Source organism: Piliocolobus tephrosceles, chromosome 5 (assembly GCF_002776525.5).
Source record: "Piliocolobus tephrosceles isolate RC106 chromosome 5, ASM277652v3, whole genome shotgun sequence".
NCBI classification, from domain to species: Eukaryota; Metazoa; Chordata; class Mammalia; order Primates; family Cercopithecidae; genus Piliocolobus; species Piliocolobus tephrosceles.
In genome coordinates, this window is record NC_045438.1 from 27,777,905 (window position 1) to 27,792,907 (window position 15,003).

The 15,003-nt window shown below is 34.5% G+C and overlaps 1 protein-coding gene across 1 annotated transcript in view; it reads left to right on the top strand.

Moving 5' to 3' along the window:
- Positions 1-697: 697 nt before the first annotated feature.
- LAMA2 (laminin subunit alpha 2) overlaps positions 698-15,003 on the top strand; it is a 509,807-nt gene continuing 495,501 nt past the window's right edge. The window contains exon 1 of the mRNA XM_026454995.1: positions 698-919. Coding sequence (XP_026310780.1) covers positions 698-919 — 222 coding nt within the window. The remainder of the gene's footprint in view (positions 920-15,003) is intronic.

A 15,003-nucleotide genomic window follows, 5' to 3' on the forward strand; every position in this document is an offset into this window, starting at 1 on the left:
AGAAAGAAAGAAAGAAAGAAAGAAAGAAAGAAAGAAAGAAAGAAAGAGGGAGACAGAGAGAAAGAAAGAAAGAAAGAGAGAGAGAGAAAGAAAGAAAGAGGGAAATGGGATAGCCAATGTGACTAGAGTGAAGTAAGGGTAAGGGAGGGGAAGAACAGTGTGAGTCAAGGTTGAAATTGAAGACATGAACTGGCTATTCAAGACTTTATATCTGTGATGTGGCCAGGCATGGTGGCTCACACCTGTAATTCCAGCACTTTGGGAGGCTGAGGCAGGTGGATCACTTGAGGTCAGGAGTTCCAGACCAGCCTGGCAAACATGGTGAAACCCTGTCTCTACCAAAAATACAAAAATTGGCCAGGCGTGGTGGCACATGCCTATACTCCCAGCTACTCGGGAGGCTGAGGTAGGAGAATCACTTGAACCTGGGAGGCAGAGGCTGCAGTGAGTCAAGATTGCACCACTGCACTCCAGCCTGGACAACAAAGCGAGACTCTGTCTCAAAAGAAAAAAAAAGTTTATACCTGTAATGAAATGAGAAGTTCAGATTTTCTGGTGTGTGTTGTATAAATGAAGGATGCAATTTTCTCAGACAGAAGATAAAAGGAGTTGAGGTTCCTAATGAGGTGATTTTAAGGATGGATCATAGAATCATCAAGCCAGGAAGGAGAGAGTGAAATCAGGGAGAAGGCGACGGATGGGAGAAAAGACCCTGACTTACTATAACAGAGTCCAAGAGTCAGAGAGCTGCACAGATGGGGTGTGGTATGCCGGTCAAGGGAAGAGCCATGGGAGTGGGTGCCTGATACTGAGAGGAGGAAAAGAGGTCAGCGAGGAGATAAAGAGCCTGGGCACAGTCATGTTGGTGGATTTTACAGTTACACAAGGAGAGATAGGACGGAAGATGGTGAACCAGAAAGTAAGTCATTAATAATGGCTGAAAGGTGGTTTTATGGGGTATGTGGATTTTCGGAGAGAAAGAGAAAACTGATTAGGAAGTAGCATCAAAGAGGAGCAATGTTGACACACAACCTATCTCTAGATCTTGAAGGTCTTATAGAATATTGTTTCTAAGTCAGAAGTATGATGATGAATGGTCATTTTCCTTAAATAAAATCATATATCAATACTTACTGACTTGCACCTATATGCACTTCTGGGAAATTTAGCCAGCATGTATTTCCACAAGGGCAGGGATAGTTTTTGTTCTGTGGACTGCTGAATGATCACAGCCTAATGTATTGCCTTCTCAGTAAGCACACATTGACTTAAATCAGTTGGGTAAATTGTAAACTTAATTCCTTACTTTGACTTTAATTTGCAAAATTAAGAATAGTGTACTTTTCTTATTTTCAGGCCTTATTTATAATTCCTAATGCTATATGCTATTATGTTACAGCATGCACTCGTATTTTGACACTTTCTAATTATTGTCAAATTATAAATATTACTAATTAATATATCCTTGATGCTTCATAATAGTCTATTAACCAGCACTTAACACCTTTTTCATAAAACACTTTTCAGGATATATTTATAGTTAGGGCTTGTTGACGCTATTTCATCTTGGTTTCAATTTACATAGTCCAAATTTTCAAGTAAAACCTTATGGAATTATCAGATTCATCGCTAACTTTCAAAACTTTTATAAAACATCTGCTGAGTTTTCAGACATTTATTTTGGAAAGAAAAGACATCCTGGAAAGAAAAATTTTACTTACTCTAATGTGTTTTATTTTAAATAAAAAGTCCTATAGGTTATGATTTTACTGTCTTCTTTTTTTTTTTTTTTTTTTTCTGAAAAACGTTAAGGTTTCTTTCCCAAAGCTTATTAGTTAATTGTCAGTTTTTATATAAGCCCATGAGGTTAGATTTGTATAAGGCAGTAATTTTAAATTCTCCCTCTCTTCCCACCCTTCCTTTTTTCCCTTTCTCCTTTATTTTCTTCCTTCTTCTTTGTTAATTTTTAAATATGCATATCTCTTTTTATAAGAGAAAGGATGGATAATGAGTGCAGCATTCTCTGACCATTCTAATATCACATCCTAGAAATTTTAATAAATGATTTACTAACATTCTCATCAAGCTTTTTATTATAAAATAATATCAAAGAAAACTTGCTTTTTGAAAAAATATCTTGATACTAGTATTTTACCAAATTCATGGGTATTGATAACTTTTGATTTCTCATTACTTTCAAGTATCTTCTTATTGTAAAATTTTAATCAAATTTAAGATCCCACGCTTAACACATAAAAATGAATAAATTCATGTTGAGGGACTATCACATAATTTTATTCTGAAAAGTTGTTCAATTATTCTAAAGTTCTATATATTAATTCAAAGCTGTCTCTACTTGGGGGAAAAATGTGTGTGTGTGTATGTGTGTGTATAATTTTTTGGAGATACACACACACACACACACACACATATATATGAGGATGATTCCTTATTATAAGTTTCAGTACAATTGATATATATAGGTTATATCTACATTTTTGGTTATATATATTTATATATATAAATGCTTGGCCATTTTGTCTCTTTATTTACCTATCCACCTATAAACTTTAGCATTTTTTGTTTGGGTAATTAATATTTTGAAGTTTTCTCTCTTGTTATCTTTGTTTGGAATGATCTGTTTGAGACTTACTGTGTATTTAACAAAAGTACATGTAAGTTTGATATACTTAACCTTATTTTTTGCTAAGCAACAACCAAAAAGACCCCCTAATTTTGAAAAGTGTCCATCAGTATCACTGTTTGGCATTTTATCATAAAGATTCAATCAGTATTCAATAAATTTATAATTGAATAAATAATGTTAGCAGCAAATATCACAGGCTAGGATCAGCTTAAGAAATCTTCAAAATGTGAGCCTACATAATTGAGACCAAGTGACATTTCATTTGGTGTTAATTAACATATACTGTGTAAAAATGGTATTATTCTTTGCACAACAATATTTTCAGCATTTTAATATGAATTTTAACATGCTTTCTGATAGTTTAATATCTTTTAACTTGTGCCAATAGATTTTTTTTTAGTAAGAAATGAGTGATAATATTAATTTTATTTTACCCGATTCAAACATTCTTGCCTTGATCTTAGAGGCCAGGGAATAGGCAGCATGACCTCTCATCTCTTCCTCTCTTTCCTCAGTCTTAGTGAAGAGTGTCCTATTCACCCATCTGTCCACACCATGAGCCATACTGTGGATCATCCACTCGCCACCAAGTCCTCCATGTACTGCCTCTTTCCAGTTACAGCCACTGCCTTCGTTTTGGAATCTAAATATTTCTGCCCTTGATTTCTGAACTGCGTCTGCAGTTAGTCATCTGCTACCCTCTCCTCATTCCTTTCATCTTTCTATCATTCCTGCTTAATACTTTCCCAGGGATCTCCATGGTGTCCGATATAAAATTGTACTGAAACTTGTAATCAGGCAGGCATCCCCTTTATAATCAGATCTCCATCATCAGTCCAACCTGGTCTTTGACCTCTTCTCACTGACACTCTGTGCTCCTGTCATGCTGGACTCTGCAGCTACTGGGCAGTGTACCTGCATGCTTTCCTGCAGGCTATCCCATCTGACTCTCTTCTCCTAAACCTCACCATATTTGCATGGGTAACATGTCCTCACCTCTTAAGAATTTCCTGAAGTTCTCCCTGACATCCTGATTCCTGAACAACCACCCCTTTGTGTTCACAAAGGTCTTTGTAGATATATCATTTATCATACAGTATTTCCACTGAGAGTTTAAGTGCCTGTTCCCCATCGTGGCTCCTGAGTAGCTCTGCAGAAGGCGTAGGGGAAGCAATCTGGTGGAATTTGGCCAAGGAGACTTGTCTCTAAGCCACATTGGCAGAGCAGTGTTTTACTTAGATTATATCTATTTAAGATGGATTTAGGGAGGCTCAGGGAGATTATTGGAGAGAGGGGAAATATGAGAGACCCTAAGCACCTCTTGGCAGCACTGCTGTGTTTCCTCTACTGTGGAGTGAGCTCCTGGAAAACAGGGACTCTGTCTGTCATCTGTGTGCTTCCTGAGCACCACACGGTGTGTGCCAAATAGATTGTATGCCTGCTACATAGTAGGCTCTTAATAAATAAGAAGTGAATTGAGGATTGTAGATGCTATTCATGTTCCCATATTAAATTGCTTTCAAAAAGTAAATCCTCTGTGGCACTGAAGTCTATTAAAAATACACTCTTCTTCCAAATAAAATGTCTGCTCCAGGCGATTTGAGGAAGACATGTGGGCTCAAATAAGATTAAACCAAACCATTGTCACGTACATGTAAATATTGCATGAGTAACTAGTCTTACATTTTCTTCACTAATGGGGATTTATTCTAAAGAACTTTTTTGTTCAGTATTTTTTGATGAAGAAATAGTCAGAAATATCAAAAGCCTTCTTACTCCATTTTAGGCTGCCATTTTTTTCCTAAGAGCTGTTACACATCAAGCATACCTAAATTGCCTTTCTGAAATACAGGAACACAGTGTATTGTCAGTAAAATGATCTGTGTTGATTAGTTTGTCTTTGGGGTGTACTTGATTCATCAGAGGATGGAGATCCTGCTGGCATTTCATGCAACCTGCTGTGGTATGTGGGCTTTATTGGCTTCCCAGCAGTGACACTGACACAAATTTTCAGATTTTACGGGCAGTTTTAAACCTAATGAAATACATCCTTGAGAAGCTTCCTTCACCATTTTAGTAGCTGTGCAATTTGAAAGAAAAAAGTCAATGTACACCACACAGGGTAGTTCACTATTGAAATCATGGAGGACAATGACAGCACACTTATTTTGCTCTTGAACATGCTGTCATTAACTGCACGATGGGATACTGATGCTGCCTCAGAGGCTGGTATTAATCTTTGTGCCAAACCTTGCAGAAACCCTGCGTGCATCTACTGACGTAAGCAGTGCTCTCCATCTCTTTGATCTTAAGATTACTCCTTTGGGGATAGAAGGTAATATAAGGCTGCTGAACTTAAAAAAAAATGCTCAAAGTGAGTGAAGGTAAAAGATGTTCATTTTCTTCCAGTACTGAAAATTAAGAGTACAGACCCAGATGTTATTATACACGAGAAAGTAGTCCTACGACTGCTGGATAATTTACATACATTATCTAATTTAATCATAACCCTGGGAGAGTGGAAATATTGCTATTCCTATTTTACTAGTGAGAGACTAAGTGATTTGCTGGTTTTTGATCCCAGGTCTACATGAATACAAAGATAAAGCTTTAATTCGTTCTGTATAGGGTCGCAAAGCAGTGATTTTACTAAATTTTTGATCTTTATTAAACATAGACGCAAAAGTAATAATAATATTTCCACATGTAAAGGGATGACAACACAAATTAATGTTCAAGACTCATTTCAGTGTTTTTCTACCTCTTTAAATATTCCAGAAATGGTGATACAGTCAGGAGCAATATATTGCCAGGAACTTTGGCAGGATGAGAGATCACTTTTTGGATAGAATCAGTTGCAGGAATTTTCCAAATGATTCACACAGAATCAACTTAATCTTCTGGAAAACATTTTAGGGACCACAAATACATATTGTACCCAGGATGTAGTGTACTTACTGCAGTGTGGTCTATGATTTTTCTTGGCATGCGTAATTCAAAGACCCAGATAGAAATGACTGATTTTAGCACTTCCAGCAATAAAACAAAAGCTCTTCTACAGGAGAATATCTTCATGCATGTTAAATATATCAATATCTCAAGTAAATGTAATGAATTTTGAGATAGGGATCATGCCATTGGGGTCTCATCTGCTGGCCATGGGGAAATGGTCCTCTTTCTTTGGGTATCTTTGGAGAGTATAGTATTTGACTCTTTAGTCAAACTGAGGATCAGTATTTTAAAAGTCTATAAAATACTTAAGCCATCTTGTAGAAATAAATAGTCTTCTCACCCGGACCATAATCTCTCGAATAATTATTAGGAATTTTCTTTTGTCTTTCAAGCACTTTGGAATTATAACTTAGATTCTTTAAAAACTGAGTTTTATGACTGATTTTTCAAAAAAGCCTCAAAATTTTGACAGATGTTGCATTTATTTTTCTAATTAGGATAAGTATTTCAAAAAGTCACAACATGTTTCAGCCAAAAATCCAGTGTGAAAATAGAAATTAGAAATGATCTTTTTAAAAAATTAAGAAATTATTTTTTGAAAAAGTGTGGAGTCATTAATTAGGTGTTTGACCTTTCGTAGCTTCTTAAATGTCCATTTTCAAAAAGATAGAAGCAGTTAGAAGGAAAAGACTATGAATGTAGCTTCAGGGCCAGAGGACAAAAACTGTTGAAATTGCCTTGATATGGATTCATAGATTGCAAACGAGCACTTTTTAAAATTTAAACCCTTGAATATGATATCTCAGGCACAGAGTGAGTTCTTTCTATATACAAAACGTGATTCTTACCGCCTACCAGCTGTCTTCCGATTTCACAAGATGACCTTGCCTATAAGTTTGACACGTAACTCATAAAATGCATGGCTCTGGAGAACAATTATCATGACGGGAGTATGCTTTCTTGATTATATGGCAGGATCCTCTTTCCCACCTCTGCTTTTGAAGGATAATAAAGGTGAGATTAAAAATGCTCCAGTTGTTCTGCTTGTCTGATTGTAACAGTGAAGGAGACAAAATTGATTCTAGCTTATGGCTCAGTGTTTCAATGTTATTCCGCAGCACTTGTTTGCCAGCAGCTGTTAGGGATTATTGGAGGTTTCTTTGTCAGGAACAGTGTGGCAACAATAATAAATCAGATTTAAACTGGCTACTGAAGGGGTTTGTTTAAAAGATTTAAAAGTCTCTTTAGAGTTAACGGTGTTAATTCTACCTGGTGAACCAGAATGATCATGCATGTATCTTGGGGCTGACTTACATTTTCTAAATATGGGTAATGATCATACATGCACTGAAAAGAGGACCACCTTCTCCCAGAAATACACAACACCAAAAGATTCTCTACCAGACATGCATGAAAAGATAGAAAATTACAATATTTCTTTAATCATTTTCTTTCCTCTTTGGTTTAGGTGAAATAGAGGATACAGCTCTGATCATTAGAATTTCATATAGAAAACGCTCACACACATAGTGGATTTGAGGAAATCAATTTTCACTAAGCTAGAAAATTCTCTCCTCAAGAGAAAAGGGATTTAAAAACTTTCATGATGTATTTAAATTCAACATATCTTTCGCCTACTTTAAATAGGGAAAAAGTGACTCTAAGGTCATAACGTGGAATTGACTTTACCCTTCCTGGTATAGAATGGCATTTCACATTGAGAAAAACTAGGGAGAAGCATTGAAGAATGAATGGGCAGTGGGGAGAGTAATGTAGCTCATTATTTCATTATTTGTCATGGTAACACCTACTTTATACAATCTATCACTCCTACTTGTCCAAATATGTGTTTCTCCTAAGGTAAAATTTCAAAAATTCTCGATGATGTTTTGGAGGTTCTGTAGAGAAGGTGAATGGTATAGAGCTAAAGCAAATATTGTATGACTTTTTATTTAATATGTTTATTTCCTATACCTATGCCTTTACTGTGTATACATATACACCCATATCCCTATATATTCATGTGTTCACTTTTGATTTCAAATTTTATTTGTGAAAAAAGCAGATTTATTATTTTTTCTCTTTGAGATGGAGTCTCGCTCTGTTACCCCCCTGGCTGGAGTGCAGTGGCTCGTTCTCGGCTCACTGCAAATTCCCCCTCCCAGGTTCAAGTGATTCTCCTGCCTCAGCCTCCCGAGTAGCTGGGACCAGATTTATTCTTAATCCCATTTATCCATGTAGAGAATATGTCACCCTGCTCATTTCACTTTGCAAATCAACTCACTATTTTTTTTTTTTTTTTTTTTTTACCTCTTTCCTTCTATTTCTTTTTGCTCTGTCACTAATAGAGCTTTCAGCTACTAAGACACACAGGAGTGCTTTCTAGAGAGTAACTGAAATTAACCACATACATCGTTTTGATGGCAAACCTTACACTCACCAGTCATTTATAGTACCAAGTCTCTGCTCTTTGGGCAACAGTGGAAAAGAAATGCTACCAAGCTCCTTATGTGGAAAAAGACTGTTCTCCCATTTGGAAGCCTTATGCCCACATCTGTGCCCTTTGCACATTTATAAAATAACCGTGACTTATCCTTTATGTTTTTTCAAGCATTCATACCATTAGGCAAGGCTCTGCTTAATGGAAGAGAAGTACTCTTATTCTGTGCCCAGGTGGCTCATCCATCTCTGGGTATTTTCAAGCATCGGAGGTGGCAATAGTGTGCTTAGTCTCATGACTGAGCAAAGAAAATAACTTGCCAGAGATTACTCTTAAAATCTCCCATTATGGGAGCACATGTTTCTCTTAGTACTGTTTACTCAGGACTTTCAGGGTCAGTAGGCAAACTTTTCAATAAATTTGGTTTCATTTAAAACCTATTTTTGGTAGTTTTGTTAAATGTGCCTGGTAATTCATTTTAAGTGGAAAAGGGATGGAGATAAAGGGTAGGTAGAATTCTAAATGTCCTAAAGCTGTTTTATCATCCTATGGTTTTAATAAGTTTTATCTGGTAACAGACAAACATTGTAAAAACAAGAATGGGTTTAATGTAGTTAAATAAAGAAAATGTATTAAAAGAGGAAAATGAGGCACTGGGCTCTTCTACTCTTGTTCATATTCTTCACCCTTGTGTTCCTTCTGCTCAGGACTCGATTGTAAATGCCCAGGATTAAGTTTTTGTTACTTTATGCAGTTCTATACTGTACCTTGTCTTTCTGCAAAGCAAAGATAATATTGTAGTTTAAAACCTGGCTATACACCACCATGAGGGAATATGCTTCCATTATTTTTCTGCAGAAACATTTAAAATTTCTTCAGCTATATTTTGTACTTACCTGAATTCTTAAAAATAGAATATAGATAATACATTTCCCTATTTTTGTAACTCACGTACTGTTAGTAGTTATTGTTCTAATTTGAATAATATTATGCTTTGTTAAGTTATTTAGAACCACTTACCTCTATCTGTAAGTAACCCCGAGTTCCTATACTGTCATCACCGTTGTTTCTTCTAACATGGTGTAATGTAAAATCAAAATTAGTAAGTGGTTATAATTATTTATGATATAAGAAGTATTCTCCTATGGATAAAGTACACATTTATTTTGGATATTTATAATACTTTTTGTTTGTTTTTGACATAATTCCTTTTTCTTGACTATTTACAGGAAATAGCTCGTTATAGTTTTTACCTAAGTCTCATTTGAGATAATGGATTATGCAAATAAAGTTTGCTCACTGAAGGACAAGAATATTCTGTACTTTTTTTTCTGGTTCTTCAAGATGATAGTTGATAAAGAATATGTTCCATTGACAAAGTTAGTTATGTATTTTAGCTTATTAAATAAATTTAGGGACAAAGAAGAGAATTCAAACCCACTGTGCTTGGCCCTCACTAATTATGTTTTTGCCTATGGGATATGGATTTTGGAGATTATATTTATGATAAGTGACACACCATTTATAAATGATAAAATATAAAATATTTGTCTTAAATAGGGAGATGCTATGTCTCTTTCCCCTCTTCAACATAATCATGTTACAGTGATTCCTCAATGAGCAGCTGAATTTTCACCTCTTCTTGAGCCTATCACCATCATGCTGTTTTATGAAACTCACTTTTAGAGATAAAGTAAATTGTCCAAATGTCACCAGTTACTGAATCTAAATGTGGGCATACAGGTTTTATTTGAAGCAGTCTTTCAGCTTTTCTATATGATTACATTTTTATTTAAAAATTTTGAATAAAATCCCAGCACTTTGGGAGGCCGAGACAGGCGGATCACGAGGTCAGGAGATCGAGACCATCCTGGCTAACACGGTGAAACCCCGTCTCTACTAAAAAAATACAAAAAACTAGCCGGGTGAGGTGGTGGGCGCCTGTAGTCCCAGCTACTCGGGAGGCTGAGGCAGGAGAATGGCGTGAACCCGGGAGGCGGAGCTTGCAGTGAGCTGAGATCCGGCCACTGCACTCCAGCCTGGGCGACAGAGTGAGACTCTGTCTCAAAAAAAAAAAAAAAAAAAAAAAAAAATTGAATACACAGTGATAGCAAATGGCTAGGCAGCTATTATGGTGGTCAAGGAAAACCCACTAAAAGAAACCAGCATAGTATTTTGTATGAGCACAGAAAGTGTGGGTTAGAGAAATCCAATGTCTCCATTTTAGAAAGAAATGTCATCAAGGTGGACAGGGACCAGAACATGTAGCACTTTGTAAACCATGAAAGGCATTTTCATTTTATTCTTGTAGATTTTAAGTAGAGATGCAGCTTACTTCTCATGCATTTTAGAAATATTTCTTTGGTTACCATATAGCGCCAGTTCTCATATAGGGAGTTTATTATTGGGGTGCAAGATCTAAAATAGAAAGACAGGGTATGAGGCTGTTGGATCCCCGTTATAATGGTAGCTTGGATGAGATAGATTTCATGAAAATGGGAAAAAGCAGACATGTGTGGGATGTTTTCGGCAGGTGGAATCACTAGTACTTATTAATGGACTAGAGATCTTGGTAGTAAAGCAAAGAGGAGAAACTTTAGATAAGGCAGTTGGAGAAGGAAAATCAAGGATAGATAGACTCTAGATTTTGATCTTGAGCAATTGCATGGATGGTGATATCATTGAATGTAATGGAATAGATTGGGAGTGGTGCAAGATTTTTCATGGAGGGAAGTCCAGAGAAGAGAATTCTGCTTTATCCATACTGAATTTTAGACACCTTTTAGACATCTAAATAGAACTATTGATTTACTATTTGGATATGTAAGTCTCATCTGTATGCCATCTCTTCTGACTATCTTACATTTGGATCCTGTGTATTTTTTACACTGACCTGGAAAAGCTGGCAAAACCTAGAACTTCACTTGTCCCCTCTGCATTTATACCATTTCAGTTAACAGGTCTAATTTTAAGTTTCACCTTTTCATAATTGATTATTCATTTGTACACAAGTATTTATTGAGTACCAGAAATAGCATTTAGTCATTTCAAGCTTTAGTCTTTTATAATCCTATTGTCCAGATTTCAGCAGCATCGGAAGAAGCCATATAAACACTGCCTTGGGATGGCCCTTAGATGGCCACCAAGATCCCCTAGTGACATTTTCTGAGTACAAAGCAGAAGAAAGATGTCCTTCATTCTGTACACAGTGTGCTACACTGTGGTTTAGTTTATTATTAAAGAGCATAAATAAAAATAAAACATATGCTATTTAGGTTTGGATTTCTAATTTTAAGATTAAATGCCTTTATACCATATTTCTTTGAAGCTAAACATGTAGTCAAACCTCAGCTCCCCCAATAATTAGATATTTGAACATGGTGGAAATAATGAACCTATCATCTTTAAAACAAAGAATATAAAATCTGATAGAGTGGATAACATTATTATAACAAAGTAAAAATTTAAAAATTTCAATTTGTCATTAGACTCTAATCAATAATGAGTATATCAAATATTATATTCTGAAACGAAGAACTATCTAGCCTTAGAGCTTTGAAATATAACTAAGAAATCCATTAAAATAAATTAAATAGAATATATTCCAAAGTAACTAATGTTTTTCCATATTAACTCAGAACAACTTTGTCTGAAATTAAACTCAATATAGATCATTTATAGGTATAAGCATAGAGTTTAAATTCAGGTAATCTTATTTGGATGTACAAACCATGAATATAGACATTAAGGAAAAGTAGCCATAATTAATTATATCAAATCTTCAGAGTTCACACCTTTCCTCTTCCTAAAAACACATACAAGTTTAGGCTGGTCAAGATATCAATGTCTGCTCTGAGATTAACAAAGTAATGCATCCATTCTAAGAAGCACTAGTGGCATATAAGATCATGGTAAAAGAGCAAGAAAAGGAGCCCTCACTTCGAACTCCATAAGACAGGAAAGATACAGCATCAACCTGTCCTCCCCAGTTTATCTGTATTAAGGGTGTAAGAGTGTTTTGAAATAATATTTTACTTAGTAAAGTAATATCCACAAGCATTTCACCATGAAAACATTAAACATTTTAAGTATATAATATGAAATGTACCATCTCTGATGATTATTTTTATTGACGATATTCTTGCCAACTCTAAAGTACTCTGATACTGGAATTTTAAACTTGTTATATTTTTTACTTTCAGTATGAATGTCAAAGAAAGGTATTACCTGTAAGAATTAGATTCCTCATTGTTCCTAAACAAAGAATTTCTTTTTATGTAGTCTGCACTAGGAATTGGAAATGATGCACACAAAATACATCCTTTTAACCTGTGAGATTGTTTATGCATCTTAGGTTTGCATAGTTTTGCAAATGCATGCATTTAAAAATCACCATTTGTATTTTGTACTCTTCTGGCTTTTGACTGTAGTGGAAATTTGGATTAAAGACAATGGAAACTGTGAAGTACAATATATAAACTTGCATCCAACCGAGAAAAACCACTACTCTTATCTGTACTTCAATCAGCAGGAGGTTCTTTTTCAGTTTGTTTAGAAAAAGTAGGGCCTGTCATCTGCATGGCATACAATCTTTGACAGAGAAATTTTCTTTTGCCCTTTGTATCTTAACTACTAAGTGCTGCAGAAACTTCTGTCTAACTGCAAAACAGTTTAAGGTATCATCTATGACAATGTTAAAAGTAAAACCCAATCAAATTTTATGTTATCATGCATAATAGACCAAGCACAATTATCTGAATACTAAATAGGGCCAAATATTTCTCTATGATTCCGATGAGACATAAAAATGTTTTAAAAACAAATATGTGCTATGAATCACTTTGGAAAACCTTTGGCATTATCTACTGAAATTAATATGTGCATACTCTGTGATGCTGCAATTCAACTTGTAAGCATATACTCAAGAGAAATAGGTGTGCATGTGTACCAAGACATATTCTAGAATGCTCATAACAGCACTATGAATAATATCTAAAGCTGGAAATAACCAAATGACATTGCTATTGGCAAGAATAAATATTTTGTAGTATCATCATATTAGGAATACTATAAAGCAGTAAAAATGAACAAGCAACTGTTATACCCAACAGCATGGGTGAATCCATAAACATAATCTTAAGGAAAAGAAATTATACATAAAACAGGATACAGTGCCTGATTCCATTGACATAACATTCAAAAACAGATGCAATTCAACTTCCATGTTAGATAGAAGTCAGGATACTAATTATCTTTGGAAAGGGTAGAGATAGGGAGGATTCTTAGTATGGACAATATGCTATTTTCATCTATATGATATTTACATAGGTTTTTATATGTAGGTTATTAAAATAATATAGTGATAATATTATGATCATACATTGAGGCTTTTATTTATTACAATCAGTTGGGATTATACAAAGAGTACATTTGTTCATTTTTCTATACATATATATACTATATATTACATATACATATATATACATCAGTTTTTTAAAATGTTCTAAGAGAAAGAAGAAAAGTTCAGTAAACAGAAACAACCCATTTCCTTTTCACTAAAGATGAATTACTATTATGTTCAAATCATATATACAGCATACTATATATATAAAACTCTTAAAATATGCTGAATAAGCAAATCAACAACTACATCTAGACTTTCTTCTGCATCGCAAAGCAGAATTACATTTAAATGTATTTTATTTCACACTTAAAGGATTAAAATAAAACTCTTTTCTGAACAATCATCCAATATATTGACCATAAGTAAATTTAATATGAGTCAATTATTTTAACTGTTTTGTAACTCAATGTCTGTTGTATTTATCTTGATTTTTATCAAGTTCAGCAATTCGATTTCCACATTTACTTTTGTTCTATTTTTGTGAGGCGCTATACTTTTTATATCATAAATGTTACTGATATGGCCACCTAGTTAGAAAATTTTGTTCATGAGAGTATATTGATTTTAGCAAAATTTACATATTTACATATATACATCCACATGTTTGCATATGTAAAAATATAGGTTATTTACTTACTATTGAAGTGTATTATGGAAGATAAAAGGTTTTCATCCCTGGCATATGACAGCTTTGGTAACATAAGTTCTAGCAAACTTTCATTACTCCTACATATATATATATTTAATTGTTTTTCATAATTTCATAGGATGCATCATCCAAGAGAATGATCGAGCTGATGCTAATTACTGCCATTGACTAGGCACCTGCCACATGCCAGACACATGGTGACTTGACTGATGATACATGTGATAGGTGTTTCCCAAGAGAGTCCCTTTAAACGAGGTTTTTTCTCTCCCTTCATATTGATGAAGTGTTTTTTCTAAAGCCATTATTTCATTTATTCTACGAAAGACAAAATTGGCATTTTCAAAGTAGAACACGGTCTTTTGATACCTGTCATCTGAGATACTTACAAGTTTTTTTATTTTTTCACAAGTTAGCATCAAGAGGAAATAATAACAAACGCAATTATTTTGTGTTAGATCTTGTAGGTCTAAATATATTCACAGCAATATTTAACATCCTGAAATCAGGAGTTTTGTTTCTGATGGCATCTTTTTCCATTATGTGACTTGAAACATTTTAGGGATATTTTCCTGTCTACTTTGCATGGAAAAAGCTACAGACTTTGTCAAATCTAGTTGCCTTGGAAGAAGAATGAAAAAGAGGAGATGTGTTAACCATTATAAAATTTTTTGCTATTTCAAGTTTGAATTGATTTTGAAATAATAGTTTCAGGCTAAATAATAAACTTTCTTTTAGGAAACAAAGGTGAAGTATTTGAGAAAAAGACATTAAAAAGACTTTATTAAAATAGAGGACATGATGATCTTGTTTGTTGTTTCAAGCAGCTTATGTAGTAACTTTAAGGGGGTAGAAAGTGTCAGGAAATCAATTCGAAGGCAAATCTTCACATATGAAAAGATTCAGAAATGTTA